General features: G+C 35.8%; 2 protein-coding genes across 2 annotated transcripts; both read right to left on the bottom strand.

The window, feature by feature from the left end:
• Positions 1–774: 774 nt before the first annotated feature.
• On the bottom strand, positions 775–5,205 carry LOC107029878 (E3 ubiquitin-protein ligase UPL5-like). The gene is made up of 4 exons (XM_015231323.1): positions 3,570–5,205; positions 1,747–1,895; positions 1,154–1,594; positions 775–1,038 (listed from the first exon to the last, which is right to left on the bottom strand). The coding sequence occupies exons 1-4, from the start codon at positions 5,203–5,205 to the stop codon at positions 775–777; spliced, it is 2,490 nt and encodes an 829-aa protein (XP_015086809.1).
• Positions 5,206–7,197: 1,992 nt separating this feature from the next.
• LOC107029876 (E3 ubiquitin-protein ligase UPL5-like) lies at positions 7,198–11,310 on the bottom strand. Its single transcript, XM_015231322.2, has 4 exons — positions 9,851–11,310; positions 9,528–9,742; positions 7,599–8,188; positions 7,198–7,461 (listed from the first exon to the last, which is right to left on the bottom strand). The coding sequence occupies exons 1-4, from the start codon at positions 11,299–11,301 to the stop codon at positions 7,198–7,200; spliced, it is 2,520 nt and encodes an 839-aa protein (XP_015086808.1). The 5' UTR covers positions 11,302–11,310.
• Positions 11,311–14,391: the final 3,081 nt, after the last annotated feature.

Genomic DNA, 14,391 nt, shown 5'->3' with positions numbered 1-14,391 from the left:
ATATATATATATATATATATATATATATATCCCTTGGGTAAGTAACGACTGTTTTTTTCGGTAACATTTTCATATATGTATTTAGCCAACAAAGATTGAGTCAAATTTTATTTTCATTTAAACGTGTAATATACACGTGCAAAGCACGTGTCGAGAACTAGTTACATATACATGTAATCATTTAATTGAAAACACTTTTGGCCAACTGTATATTTACACAAGAGTCCATTTAAAATAGGCATATGTCCTATCCCCGCAAAATCGAGGGGCCCTATTATTTTTAAGTAACAATAGGCTATACTTTTTTTAAAAAATAAAAATAAATATTGAGTATCGATTATTTTGGTTTGTTTATTGAATAGTATTCATAGAAAAATTAAAGTTTCCATATAAAAAGCAAAAACTTTTAGAAGTTTGACATATCTAGAGTATTATATTTCAAGTGTAATTAAATGGATTGACTATATTAATTGAAACGGAGTAATTAGAAGATAAAAAAATTGATTATGAGATCTTGAAAAGCTAGAAGAATACACATCATAAAAAAAATAAACTTGGGGAAAAAAAGTTTAAGGACTTTATTTGAATTTAATTTAGCTTGAGGCAACTACTGTGATTAAGCCGCGCAGCGAACACTTACTAGAACCAAAAAACATAATATACCTAAGAAACTTTCAAAAGATACCTACTAATATTTACTGATGTAAATTTCTTACATCTATTCAAAAGAATATTACATATCACATGTACAAGTTCACCCAAAACATCTGCACATCACTGTGCACCAAAGCTGCAACCAACATAATTTTGAGTGATTATGTTAAGACGATTTTGCATGACATCCATAGACGGATAAGGAGGAAAACACAGGTAGTAAAAGCATGTGCGCGAGGAAGGCAAGCAATCATGAGAGACTGAAGTTCGGTAGATGTGAAGTTTCGAATCTAGACCACCAAAGCCCTCAACAGGCAGAGACTTGATCGAAGTCCAGAAGAAGAGAAGCACATTTCTCTGCTCAGCCGACATACTTCCAACTATCTGCAGCAATAGAAAAGAAAAACTTTGAAAAATAATAACTTTGGAAGAGTTCAAAAATCTACCATGTAGACTTCTCAAATGTTTATACTCTGGAAACATAACAAGAAATAAGTACCTCCCAGAACCAGGATATTTGAGGATCATCTATTTTGTAGCCGTTGTAATTCGTATGTTCTTTCCAGTCTTTTACAGAAACAACAGTTTTACTCCCATGAAGCATCCTGTTAAGGTCTTCATGATCTAATATCTGGTAAAAGGATTTCCGGAGCTGCTGGTCAGTAATTATGTCAGCAAAACCTTGAGCAAAATGGGCTACCTGCTGAGCAATTGATGTGACAAAACGGTGTTTAACAAGAAGATTAACATAGTTATCCCTATTCTCACTGTTAACTAACGTATTTTTCCCATCAGGGCAAAGCTCCACCACTTTCCTGGATCCCAATTCTTCATCTTCACAAACAAATGTTAGGCCTAGGACATCTTCATCCACCGTATTCGTATCCATCTCCAGTATCTTCTTGCAGCCACTGTACAAGTAGGGATCTGCATCCCTAATGTCTTCAAACGAAATATCCTCTCCGGCTAATTGCAAAAAGAACACACGATCAAACGCAATGCTTATTTGTACTCTATGCAACAAGNCATATTCGTATCCATCTCCAGTATCTTCTTGCAGCCACTGTACAAGTAGGGATCTGCATCCCTAATGTCTTCAAACGAAATATCCTCCCCGGCTAATTGCAAAAAGAACACACGATCAAACGCAATGCTTATTTGTACTCTATGCAACAAGGCCAACGCAATCATCCTGCCGGAGAAAGTAAAATACTCAAGGTGCAAGGGATCCACTTTAGACGCTGCAAGCACAAAATGCAGATGAGGGTTATTTGCATTGTAAGTTGTAACAGAGAGAATAATATTACTTCTTGTGAAACGTCAAGAGATTGTATTGGACGGCTTGCAGCCATCTTATGGAGTATATTCCCAGTTGTTTCAAACATATTGTAACGAAGAAAAAAATTATAATACAGATAGTAAATACTCATTCATATGCCATACAATCCAGGTACAATATGCAGCTTAATTGAGAAAGATGTCAAGGTAAAACTGCTATGGCCATAAATAAGACTTGGAACTCTTTCCGACACTACTTCATGAACTTTATCTGATTGCCTGGTGTGATTGGAGAATCAGAGAAACTAAGGACATCAATAATAACACAACTAAGAAAATATACTAACATGAGAACTAAATCGAGACAAAATTAAAAATTAAACCTCAGCATGTTAGAATGGCTTAATCTCATCAAGCAGGCTGGCATTATAAATATATATATCAGCATCTATTCATGCACACATCTAAGCAGAAACGAGTTAAAAATTATCAGTTGTCACATATTTATGACATACTTTGGGATCCGGCCAGGCCGATGAATGTTGAAACCTATTCCAAAATCCCAAATTCCAACAAATCCAGACAATAACACAGTACCGGAAAGAAATGGGAAAATGCACAAGTACCCTCCTAGACTATGACCGAAATCCCAAAGACACACCTGAACTAAATTAAAGTCCTATTACCCCTTGAACTTATTCTTTTTATAATTTTGTACACCTTTTGTCTTGCGTGACACATTCCATGACTCTACGCAATTGAGGCAGGTGAGTAATATTTGGATACCACGTAAATTTTTCTGTCTGAGACATACCTCCCTAGGCACCCAAATTCTTATCCATGGCCAAATACAGAAGGGAAAACCCTACCTTTGATCAAGAGTGTATAGCAAGACATAATAGTAAATAGACCATTTGTTTGTCCTTCCCAATCACAGTATCAGGTTTGGGCTGTAAGTTGGGGCTGCTGCTCAGTTGTTTTAAAAGCTGTCCTAGTTGTTTCTTCTTTCTAAAGGAGGATTTGCTATCCTTCTTTTGGGTCGGCTACATAGTTAAACAAATTTGAGAAGGGAGAGTGTGGCAGTGGGTTGATACACTAAAAGAAGCTAAACAAATCTGAGAAGGGGAGTCTGGCAGTGGTTTGATACACGAAAAGAAGCTAAACAATCTGAAATTCCGTTTTTATCAGGTATAAATTATCTTGCCATATCAGGATCTCTCTTTTCCTATTCTCACCCTTGAATAATGAATGCATCTTTCTGTAGTTCCTTCCACAAATATTCAATGTGTGTCCTCATTCCTTTCTCTTTAGTTAGTTATACAAGTTCCATATCGCTTACAATTACTTTAAATAGATTAAATGCACTTTGGAATTAGTAAAACCCTCAGACATGGGTTTCATGAAAGAATTGAACCTCAAAGAATGCTATGACGGTTTAAACATCAAGCAACCTTACATGGTTTACATAAGGAGAGATAATACGTATACTCATACTCACAAGGATTCAACCTCTGTCTCATACTCTTTATCTATTTTTGAGGAAAAATTAAATAAGAAATATCTTTCATGCTCGACAACTTTAGATCCAAAAACTAACAGGAGGGATAAATGAGAACAAAATGTCAACAGAAGCTTACCTGGATTTGGGAAAAACCTTCTCCCGTCATTTGGGCATGAAACAAATAGAGCATTCTGAGGGTTGAAAATTGCTTCACATACCAAGGAAAACCACTCCCTCAACACACCAGGCCCGGTGGCTTCTTCATTCTCAAACTGAATAAATAACTGGCCTTGCAGCGACTTAGGACTTGCACGTCCAATGTACTCAAATGATTGTTCAAACAAACGAGACCTGCAAATGAGCATCTCGTACAACTTCTCATTCTTGTGCCTCCCTTCTTGAAGCATCTTCAAGGCAAACTGCTGCCTTATCTTAAAATTTGTTACCTCCTTGTGCTCAAGAATCCACTGATAATCCGTAGACTTTTTTGATAGTCTAACTATCAGAAAGCACAATTCAACTCTTCTTTGCCTTATCTTCTCCCAAAACATTTCCTCCATACCCTTGTACAACTTTGAAATGCTTTCTAACTCCTTTAGGATTAAAAGATATTGAGACCAACAGCTTACAATAGCCTCACCTCTTTCTTCGTTTATCAAACCCAGTTTCTTTAGACACAACTCCAATTTTTCCAGCAAGTCACAAAAAACACGATGCACACCTTCAATCTCAAAACATTCATTTCCTGTTTCCCGTTGCATCAAGGAACGGAAACTGACCGGACTGCCAAATGCTTCTGGACGCCATATTGCACACTTCACGGGGTGCATAAACTTAATAAACTCACACACATCACTGTCCGATAACGGTATAAACTCAGCTGATTGCACACTCAATTCTAAAGCACGTGATAACCTTGTTGCCAACTCACGAAAAAAAGGAAAAACATCCTGCAATCTTGGCACACACTTGACATCACATACATACCACTCCATCATTGAAGCTAAACTACTCCGGCAAAATATATATAAAGCATCGTCAACACTCACAGCCCCTCTTAAAATCTTACAAAACTCGAACAATATAGGAGAAAACTGCTTATATACAGGACTGGCGAAAAGTGTCTTAAATGAATCAATAAATTGACAAATACATTCACGAGCCGCTTGTTTGGTAGTTAGAGAAGGAGATACATAAAGTTTTACCAGTGCTGCAGGAACAGAGGAGTGAATAAATATTTGTAGATATTGCTCGGATCCATCTGCGCCATCCTTTGGGGTCATTATGAGAAAATCTGTAAGCATCTTCATCATACAGGTGACATTAGCATTAACATCCGTGTTGTCATCGCAATTGCAGAGGTCATTAATAAGTGAATTTAAGTCATTCATCAGCTTCCACGTGTGAGGATGGCGCGTGCTTCTCATTCTTCCAACGAGTTGTAGAGTGTCATCGTTTTGTACACCACATTCGGATAACCTTTGTTGCAACTGAAGCTGTTTCCCTCGGTAGATTAATCGCTGTTCCATTCGTGGTACACCTGAGGTCGATTGAATTGATCGAATTCCTGTGATCGACTGGATTTTCCGGTGAACTGATGCAACTGAGTCTGAGGAATCAGCTTGAAGAACCAATGTTTTGCCTCCGGAAAACATACGGACGAAGAACTGAATGGGGTATGACAGAGAAAGAGGGAGAGTTTCGTCGTATCTCATCCAGGCATCTGCGGCGGCATAATCATCTAACTTGCGTCTGGTATTACGGTACGCCATTGGAAGTTTTGATCAGCAGCAGGAGGAAGGAAGGAAGAGTTTGAGCTCACGAGTGTTTAGTTAAACGACTCGCACAAATAAGGAAGAGTTTGTCTTACCTATTAACGCTCATTCTTCCTCTATCCAAGTAGGAAAAGGTAATCCTAACCGAAATTTTAGACTTTATTATTTTTTTTTATACCTTTTTAGCTAACCAAATATTTTTTCACGCGTCAATTGCGTAGAGTCACGTAAGATAAAAAGTGTACATAATTACCAAAAAAATGAGTTCAGGGATATAAACTTGTGGATCGATCTTTTTATTAAAAAATATCAAATCATGATATGAAATCACATGATGATATGGAATCATCACGTAATTTCATATAATGGTTTTTGGAGAATATGGAATCATGAGATGGAATCGACGTGAAATCGCATGTCCAAACGCTGATTTCATCTAACGATAACATATCGTGATATGGTATTACATGGTCAAACGCCTACTTAATTTAGTTAAGATGTGTTTCTGAAATTTCGATCATAGTCTAGAGGCCAGTGACGAAGCTAAGATTTTTAACAAAAGGGTTCAAAATATAAAAAACTAAACATACAAACTAATCAAAAGGAGATTCGACATATGCTATATATACATGAAAATTATTTTAACCATATATAAATAGTAAGATTATCCAATGTAGCTCAATTATTGTTTATTACACAAACTGTTTTTACTCTTTTTTTTTTTTTGATGAAGTACATCCTTGTTCATTTTGACGATTTGTCCACGTGCCCACTTTTTTAGTTATTTACAAATAATTCTAGCTTTAATTGTGAACACTAACTAATTGATGAAAGAGAATTATTGATTTAAAAATTTAATTTGTCGCAAATATGAATTATTTTTTAGTAAATAATATATTAAATGACTCAAAATATTGAGAGGAACTCATATTTGAAACTTGAGATTGCTTAGAGGAGATTTGAGTTAATCGAGACTAAAAAAATCAGCTTGTGTGTAGGAAAGATGAATTATTGAAATTTATAAATATTGTATGAACAAAGTATATGGATGTATATACATTTTTCATACATAGTTATAAATCATATATATACCTGATTATATATTATTTACACACTATCTATACATTCCATCGTAATAGGCAAAAGTACAAGTTATAATGCCTTGACATTTTTATTTCTTTTGCTTAAGTGGTGCAATGAAAGGCTTTTTAGCCAAGTTTTGATCTCACATCTTGAAGCAAAGGGTCAGGCATAGTCCCCCCTTTTGCAACTCTTCTTTGGCCAATGGTATATTTACGCACTCCCTTTAAAATAGGTAGGAGGCCTGGGGACCTACTTTTTAAAGTTATAATAGGCTTGTTTTCTTACAAAATAAATATTGAGTACAGAATTTTTTGGTTTGCTTATTGAGTACCTATTTGTTGAAAAATAAAGTATTTATATAAAAAAATAAATATTATTAGAAGTTCGACATATTTAGAGTATTATGTCTCAAGAAAGATTAAATAAATTTTGCTATATTATCGATTGAAAAGGAATTATTAGAAAAAAATTGATTCGAAAAAACTATTACTAATTTTAATCTCAAAAAGCAAGAAGAATACACTTCATTTTGTATTTAACTTTAGTTCACTATTCAGCTTTAGACCACTAGTGTGTTTGAGCCGCATTACTAACCCAACAAACCAAAAGTAGATACAATGGGACTGGGCAAGTTTGAACATTTGAGGAGGCGGGGTGTCCAATTTTTTCTTTGAAAAAAAATCATGGGGAAGGAGCGGATTTGCGGTTTGCAAATAAAAATCTCACACGCACTAAAACTATTAATGTAAGGAAAAATTCATTTATAGATTCCACCTTAGCTTTCTAAAAAAAACTGATGAGCTATTTGTTCACAACTTTATGCAAGTTTGCCTCTTTTTTTAGAAGGTTAGCATTATTACATCTATTTAGAAGAGTATTACATATCACATGTACCAAATTTGCACATCACGCGGCACCAAAGCTGCAACCAACATAATTTTGGGTGATTATGTTAAGGCGATTTTGCATGACTTCCATAGACGGATAAGGAGGAAAACACAGGCGATAAAAGCAAGTGTGCGAGGTAGGCAAGCAATCATGAGAGTCTGAGAGTCTGTAGATGTGAAGTTTCGAATCTAGACCACCAAAACCCTCAACAGGCAGAGACTTGATTGAAGTCCAGAAGAAGAGAAGCACATTTCTCTGCTCTGCCGACATACTTCCAACTATCTGCAGTAATAGAAAAGAAAAACTTTAAAAATGCTGCCCAGAAATCTACCACATCCAAAAACAATGAAGAAAGAAAAGATCAAAGGTCTATACTTCTCGATAGTTAATACTCTGGAAACATAACAAGAAATAAGTACCTCCCAGAACCAGGATATTTGAGGATCATCTATTTTGTAGCCATTGTAATTTGTATGTTCTTTCCAGTCTTTTACAGAAACAGCAGTCTTACTCCCATGAAGCATCCTGTTAAGGTCTTCATGATCTAGGATCCTGTAAAAGGATTCCCGGAGTTGTCGGTCAGTAATTATGTCAGCAAAACCTCGAGCAAAATGGGTTACCTGATGAGCGATCGATGTCACAAACCGGTGTTTAACAAGAAGATTCACATAGTTATCCCTATTTCGACTGTTCACTATCATACTTCTCCCATTAGGGCAAAGCTCCACAACATTCCTAGATCCCAATTCTTCATATTCAGAAACAAATGTTAGGCCTAGGATATCTTCATCCACCACTTCAGCATCCATCTCCAGTATCTCCTTGCAGCCTCTGTACAAGTAGGGATCTGCATCCCTAATGTCTTCAAACGAAATATCGTCTCCAGCTAATTGCCTAAAGAACACACGATCAAACATGATGCTTACTTGCACTCTATGCAACAAGGCCAATGCAATAATCCTCCCAGAGAAGACAAAATACTCAAGGTGCAATGGGTCCACTTTAGATACTGCAAGCACAAATGAAAATGAAGGTTATTTGCATTGTAGCAGAGAGAATAATATTACTTTCGTGAAAGATTGTATCAAACAGCTTTCTAGTTGCAACCATCTTATAAATGTAGTTGTGCCATACAATCCAAGTATACTAATGAGGAAAAAGAATGATGATACACCTAGTAAATACTCATTCATATGCCATACAAACCAAGTATACTAATGCACCTTCATTGAGAAAGATATCTAGCAAGAACTGACATGCCATAAATAAGACATACTCGTTCGATCATTACTTTATCAACTTTATCTGATTGCCTGGTGTGATTGGAGAATCAGATAACCAAAGGACATCAATAATAGCACAACCAAAAAAATATACAAACATGAGAACTAAATCAAGACAAAATATCTCAGCATGTGGCTTAATCTCCTCAAGCAGGCTGGCAAAATTAAACAAGAACTCAGCTTTCCTGCTGGACAGTAAATGAATATTGGCAGAAGTGACAAAAACTCAGCTTTTCTTTTGGATAGTAAATGAACTTGTGAAGTCAAGTATGGTATCAATGTCATTTACATTTGAGTTAATTCCAACTAACATTATATTCTTCCCTTTCTCGGCGAAGTATCATTGAATCTTCTCTCTAGATGATCCATAAGATTGCTGCCAGTAGGGAAAAACCTACCTTTGGTCAAGAGTGTATAGCAAGACTATAATAGCAAATAGACAATTTGTTTGTCCTTCCCAATCATAGTATCAGGCTAGGGCTGCTGCTCAGTTGTTCTAAAAGCTTCCCTAGTTGTTTCTTCCTTCTAAGGAGGGTTTTCTATCCTTCTTTAGTTAAACAAATCTGAGAAGGGGAGTGGAGAAGTGGTTTGATACACGAAAAGATGCTAAACAATGTGAAATTTCGTTTGTAGCGGGTGTTATCTTGCCATATCAGGATCTTTTTTTTTTTTTTTGGGTATTACCCAACCCTTGACAAATGAATAGTTCATGTTCTATAGCTCCTTTCACAAACCTCCAATGTGTGTCCTCATTCCTATTTCATTAGTTATACTAGTTCCATTTTGTTTACAATTACTTTAAATAGATTAATACACTTTGGAATTACTTATGTAGTAACGAATCAGTAAAACCCTCAGACATGGATTTCATGAAATAGTTGAACCTCAAAGAATGCTACGAGGGTATGAACAGCAACATCAAGCAACCTTTACATAAAGAGAGATCATACGTATACGCATACTCACAAAGATTCAACCTCTATCTTATACTATTTATCTATATTTGAGGAAAAATCAGATAGAAACATCTTTCATATCACATGTTTGTGTACAATAAATGTTTACCTGGATTTGGGAAAAACCTTCTCCCGTCATTTGGGCATGAAACAAATAGAGCATTCTGAGGGTTGAAAATTGCTTCACATACCAAGGAAAACCACTCCCTCAACACACCAGGCCCGGTAGCTTCTTCATTCTCAAATCGAATAAATAACTGGCCTCGCAGCGACCTACGAGTAGCATGTCCAATGTACTCAAACGAGTCTTCAAACAAACGAGACCTGCTAATGAGCATCTCCCAAAGCTCCTCCCTCATGTGCCTCNGACCTCGCAGCGACCTACGAGTAGCATGTCCAATGTACTCAAATGAGTCTTCAAACAAACGAGACCTGCTAATGAGCATCTCCCAAAGCTCCTCCCTCATGTGCCTCCCTTCTTGAAGCATCTTCAAGGCAAAACGTTGCCTTGTCTTAAAATTCGTCACTTCCTTGTGCTCAAGAATCCATTGATAATCTGTAGACTTTTTTGAAAGTCTACCTATCAGATAGCACAAACCAACTCCTCTTCGACTCATCTTCTCCCAAAACATTTCCTTCAATCCCTTATACAACTTTGAAATACTTTCTAACTCCTTCAAAATCAGAAGATACTGGAACCAACAGCCTACAATAGGCTCACGTCTCCCTATGCTTACCAAACCCAGTTGGTTTTCCAGTTCCTTTAGGCACAACTCCATTTTGTCCAGCAAGTTACAAATTATACTATGCACACCTTTAAGCTCATTTGCTGCTTCATCTTGCATCAACCAAGGTAAACTGACCGGACTGCCAAATGCTGTTTGACGCCGTATTACCTGCTTTACCGAATGCATCAACTGAATAAACACAAGCACATCACTCTCTGATAACTGTTTAAAATCCGGTGATTGTGCACTCAGTTCCAAACTATGAGATAACGTGGTTGCCAACTCATCAACAAAAGGGAAAACATGATGCAATCTTAATACATGCTTAACATCATGGACATTCTCCAGCATCATTGCCGCTAAACGACTACGGAAAAATAGGTATAAATCATCATCAACACCCGCAGCCCCTCTTAGAATCGTACAGAACTCGAATAATATAGGAGCAAACAGCCTATATACGATTGTAGGATTGGCGAAAAGGTTCAGACAGTTTTGTATAAATTGACAAATGCACCCATGAGCAGCTTGTTTTGTAACTAGAGAAGGAGATACATAAAGTTTTACCAGGGACGCAGGAACAGAGGAGTGAATAAATATGTGGAGATATTCCTCCGATCCATCTGAGCTATAATTCGGTGTTTTTATGAGAAAATCTGTAAGCATGTTACTCAGACGGGTGACATAAGTAATAATATTTGGGTTGTCATTGCAGTTGCAGAGGTCATCAATAATCAAATTTAAGTCACTCATTAGCTTCCACGTCTGCGGATGGGACATGCTTCGCATTCTACGGACCAGTTGCAGCGTATCGTCATTTTGTATACCACATTCCGATAACGTTTGAGACAACTCAAGCTGTTTGCCGCGGTAGATTAATCCCTCTTCCATTGATGGTACAGCGGAGGAGGTCGATTGGATGGGTCGAATTCCGGTGATTGAGTGGATTTTCCAGTGAACAGATGCAACTGTATCAGACGAATCGGCTTGAATGACCAGTGTTTTGCCGGAAAACATACGGACGAAGAATTGAATGGGACTTCTCAGAGAAGAATTGAAAAGGATTTGGTTATGTCTCATCCTGGCTGTGCTGGCACCGGTAGGATCGTTGAGCTTGCGTTTGGTACTAGTGTCGTGAGGTAACTGGTCCGCCATTGATGAGCAACAAGAAAAGAGTTTTGAGCTCTGCAATAATACGTTAGAGGAAATGAAATTTTTCTTGACTATTAAGCTACAGACTTCCTCCACCTGTGCACTAACTTTAAATTAAGTCAATTTCAAATATTTTTCTGTTTTAGTAATAAATAATCTTTGACTTTCTACATTTATAGTTAAGGTTTATAACACTAAAATATTTTACAAATGACTCAGACAAAAAAGAAGTCAAACCATCCAATATACTCCCCATTTATATTATTTTCCTTTTTTTGGTCTCTTGTATATATTTATTTAAGGTCACAACTCATAATATTAAAGCGTTCTTTTGAATACATTTAATACAATTTTCATTTAGAATTACAAAATAATTTTTTATTATTATTTTCTTAAATTTTGCGTCGTAAAATTACGTCATTCTTTTTTAAATCCAAAATCTTTGTTTTAAACTATTTTCCTTTTTGTCTCTTTCAAAAAAGAAATATGCAACTAAAATTGAATAGAACATGTTCTTCTCTCACATGAAATTATTATTTCTAATTTATAAAAAAAGGATTGAATATTCCATACATATATTGTAAATAAAAATTAACCTAAAAAATAGGCAACATTCTTCTTCCATCCGTGCAAAATTCACCTGGCTACTTTATCACACAGTTTCAATAACTCGATAATAAACATGGTTCTCTCATGAAATTCACACACAAATTGTTAGTGTACCTATTGTTTCCAATCTGTGTTATAAAATCAGAAATTACTGGTTCTAATAAATCATTCAGAAACACGAAGTATCTGAGAATTTTTATAACCAGTAAATAAGATGAACAGAAATAAAATAATTTAATCTGTAAAAACGTACCAGAATCTGGAATACTCTTATTGAAATTTTCGGAAGAAAATCAAGTCCACTGAATTCACAGTGTCCCCTTAAGGAAATTATTCCCCTCTAGTATCCGAGGTTTGATTTGGAATATAACCTCCCAGGGTAAAATGATTTTAATCAGTAGAGTATAGATACCAAAAACTCTACTGTCAGCGAATCAATCCACAGCAGGAAAGTACACGAAGAAAAAATGTGATTTTAAGAAGAAGGAAGATCAGAAAATTCGTTAGTAATATTCTGAAGACTGAATGGTATTTATAGGCAAGAAGAATATATTCTGAAAGGTTGCAACCCTTTCAGAATTAACACGACCATTAATGAAAGGTTGCAAACTTTCAAATGGTATTGACTGTTCCTGAAAGTTGCAACCTTTCAGAACAGTCATGGCGGGAAATTTTGAATATAACGGAATTTAAAACGGGTCACTCGCGCGGATCCGAGTCGGGTCGGGTTTTAACTAAAAAGTTGAAAACATTTCGGTTATCAACTAATTTATTGAAAATAATTTTTGGCCATTTAAAATTAATTAATAAATAATTAAAATAAATTTTGTCCAAAAAATTATCTCTCGATCGATCATTTGCCAAAGCCAAAGCCAAAGCCAAAGCCGAAGCCGAAGCCGAAGCCGAAGCCGAAGCCGAAGCCGAAGCCGAAGCCGAAGCCGAAGCCGAAGCCGAAGCCGAAGCCGAAGCCGAAGCCGAAGCGAGCGACGACGACGGCGCGAGGGGGGTCCCTCTTTCCAACCCTTTTAACAATTAATAGGAGTGTTTATTTATTTAAACTCTCCTATTGTCCTTTCCATTACCGATGAGGGACTATTGCCTTTTTCAATAAAGCATTAGAGGACTTTTCAAGTTCCCAACCTTTCAAGTTCTAAACCTTTCAAATTCCTCTCCTTCCCTCTATTTCCCATCAATTCTTGCTACATACCCAACACCTATATGGTAACCATTCACATTATTAGTGTACTGGCGTGGTATCTGATTCAATAATAATATGTACCAACATGATAATCAATTCAATAAATATATGTATTGGCGTGATATCCAAGTAATACATATGTATCGGTGTTGATATTTGATCATATATATATATATATATATATATGGCATTGTCTCTGATCAAATAAATTAAAAATATATGCACCAGTGTGGTACCCTTTCTCGGTAATCAATATACAACACAAGCATAATCACATTGAATAGTAATCACACTTGCACATTCAATTAAACACATCCAGAGTCATCTTATACCTTGTTAGAGTATAAAATGAACCCACACTAATGAATTCAATATATGAGCCCTTATAAAGAGCTTAATGAAGAGTCGCCCCAATCCTACTAGGTACAATTATGAGATTTGGATTATCTAAATTCTTACCTGATTTGACGTTCAATACTACTTTCAAAATAATGCAATAATGTTGAATAACTTTATAATGTCTCGTTTGGGAAAAAACTGACTGTCCTTGTGTTGAGTTAATACTCAAAAAGACTTCTTTATAGCTTAATGAAGAGTCGCCCAATCCTACTAGGTGCAATTATAGGATTTAGATAATCTAAATTCTTACCTGATTTGGTGCTCAATACTACTTTCAAAACAATACAATAATGTTGAATAACTTATTGATTGTCTCGTTTAGGGAAAAGGTCCCACTTAAGGGAAAAATTGGTTGTCCTTGCGTTGAGTTAATACTCAAAAAGGCTTCTTTATAACTTTACTAAACTTGCTTTAAAAGGCTATGCTTTATGAAAAATTGATTGTACTTTCCCAAAACTGAGATATATTTTTTTAAAAAAAACTAGCAATGATTTTCTTTCTAAATAATGTACTTAAAGTAATTCGTGCTTTTCTGAAACTTTTTTTGAAATAAAATTTTAAGACTTGAAATTTACTTTACTCATGAAAATTATGTACATGAAATAATATGTCAAAATTCTAAAACAACTCATAGCAAGATGGGGTATATTCTTCAAAGATTCATCAGAGATAGATGTTCACAATTCGTAGTTTGGTACAAGTTCTTCAACATGAAGAAGAAATCTTGCTATCTTAGAAGATTCATCCAAAGAGATTATCATATTAATTTAAAAGTTTGATAGGTGTCACGACCTAGATCATCGTGATTGACACCCACAAAAACCCTCAGGTGGAAGAATCATTACTACAACTCGACTAAAAATTTTAACGGAAAACTATACATTTAA

The sequence above is a fragment of the Solanum pennellii genome, chromosome 9 (assembly GCF_001406875.1).
Source record: "Solanum pennellii chromosome 9, SPENNV200".
NCBI lineage: Eukaryota > Viridiplantae > Streptophyta > Magnoliopsida > Solanales > Solanaceae > Solanum > Solanum pennellii.
The sequence above is the reverse complement of the archived record's forward strand: the minus strand, read 5'-3'. Positions and strand labels throughout refer to the sequence as shown.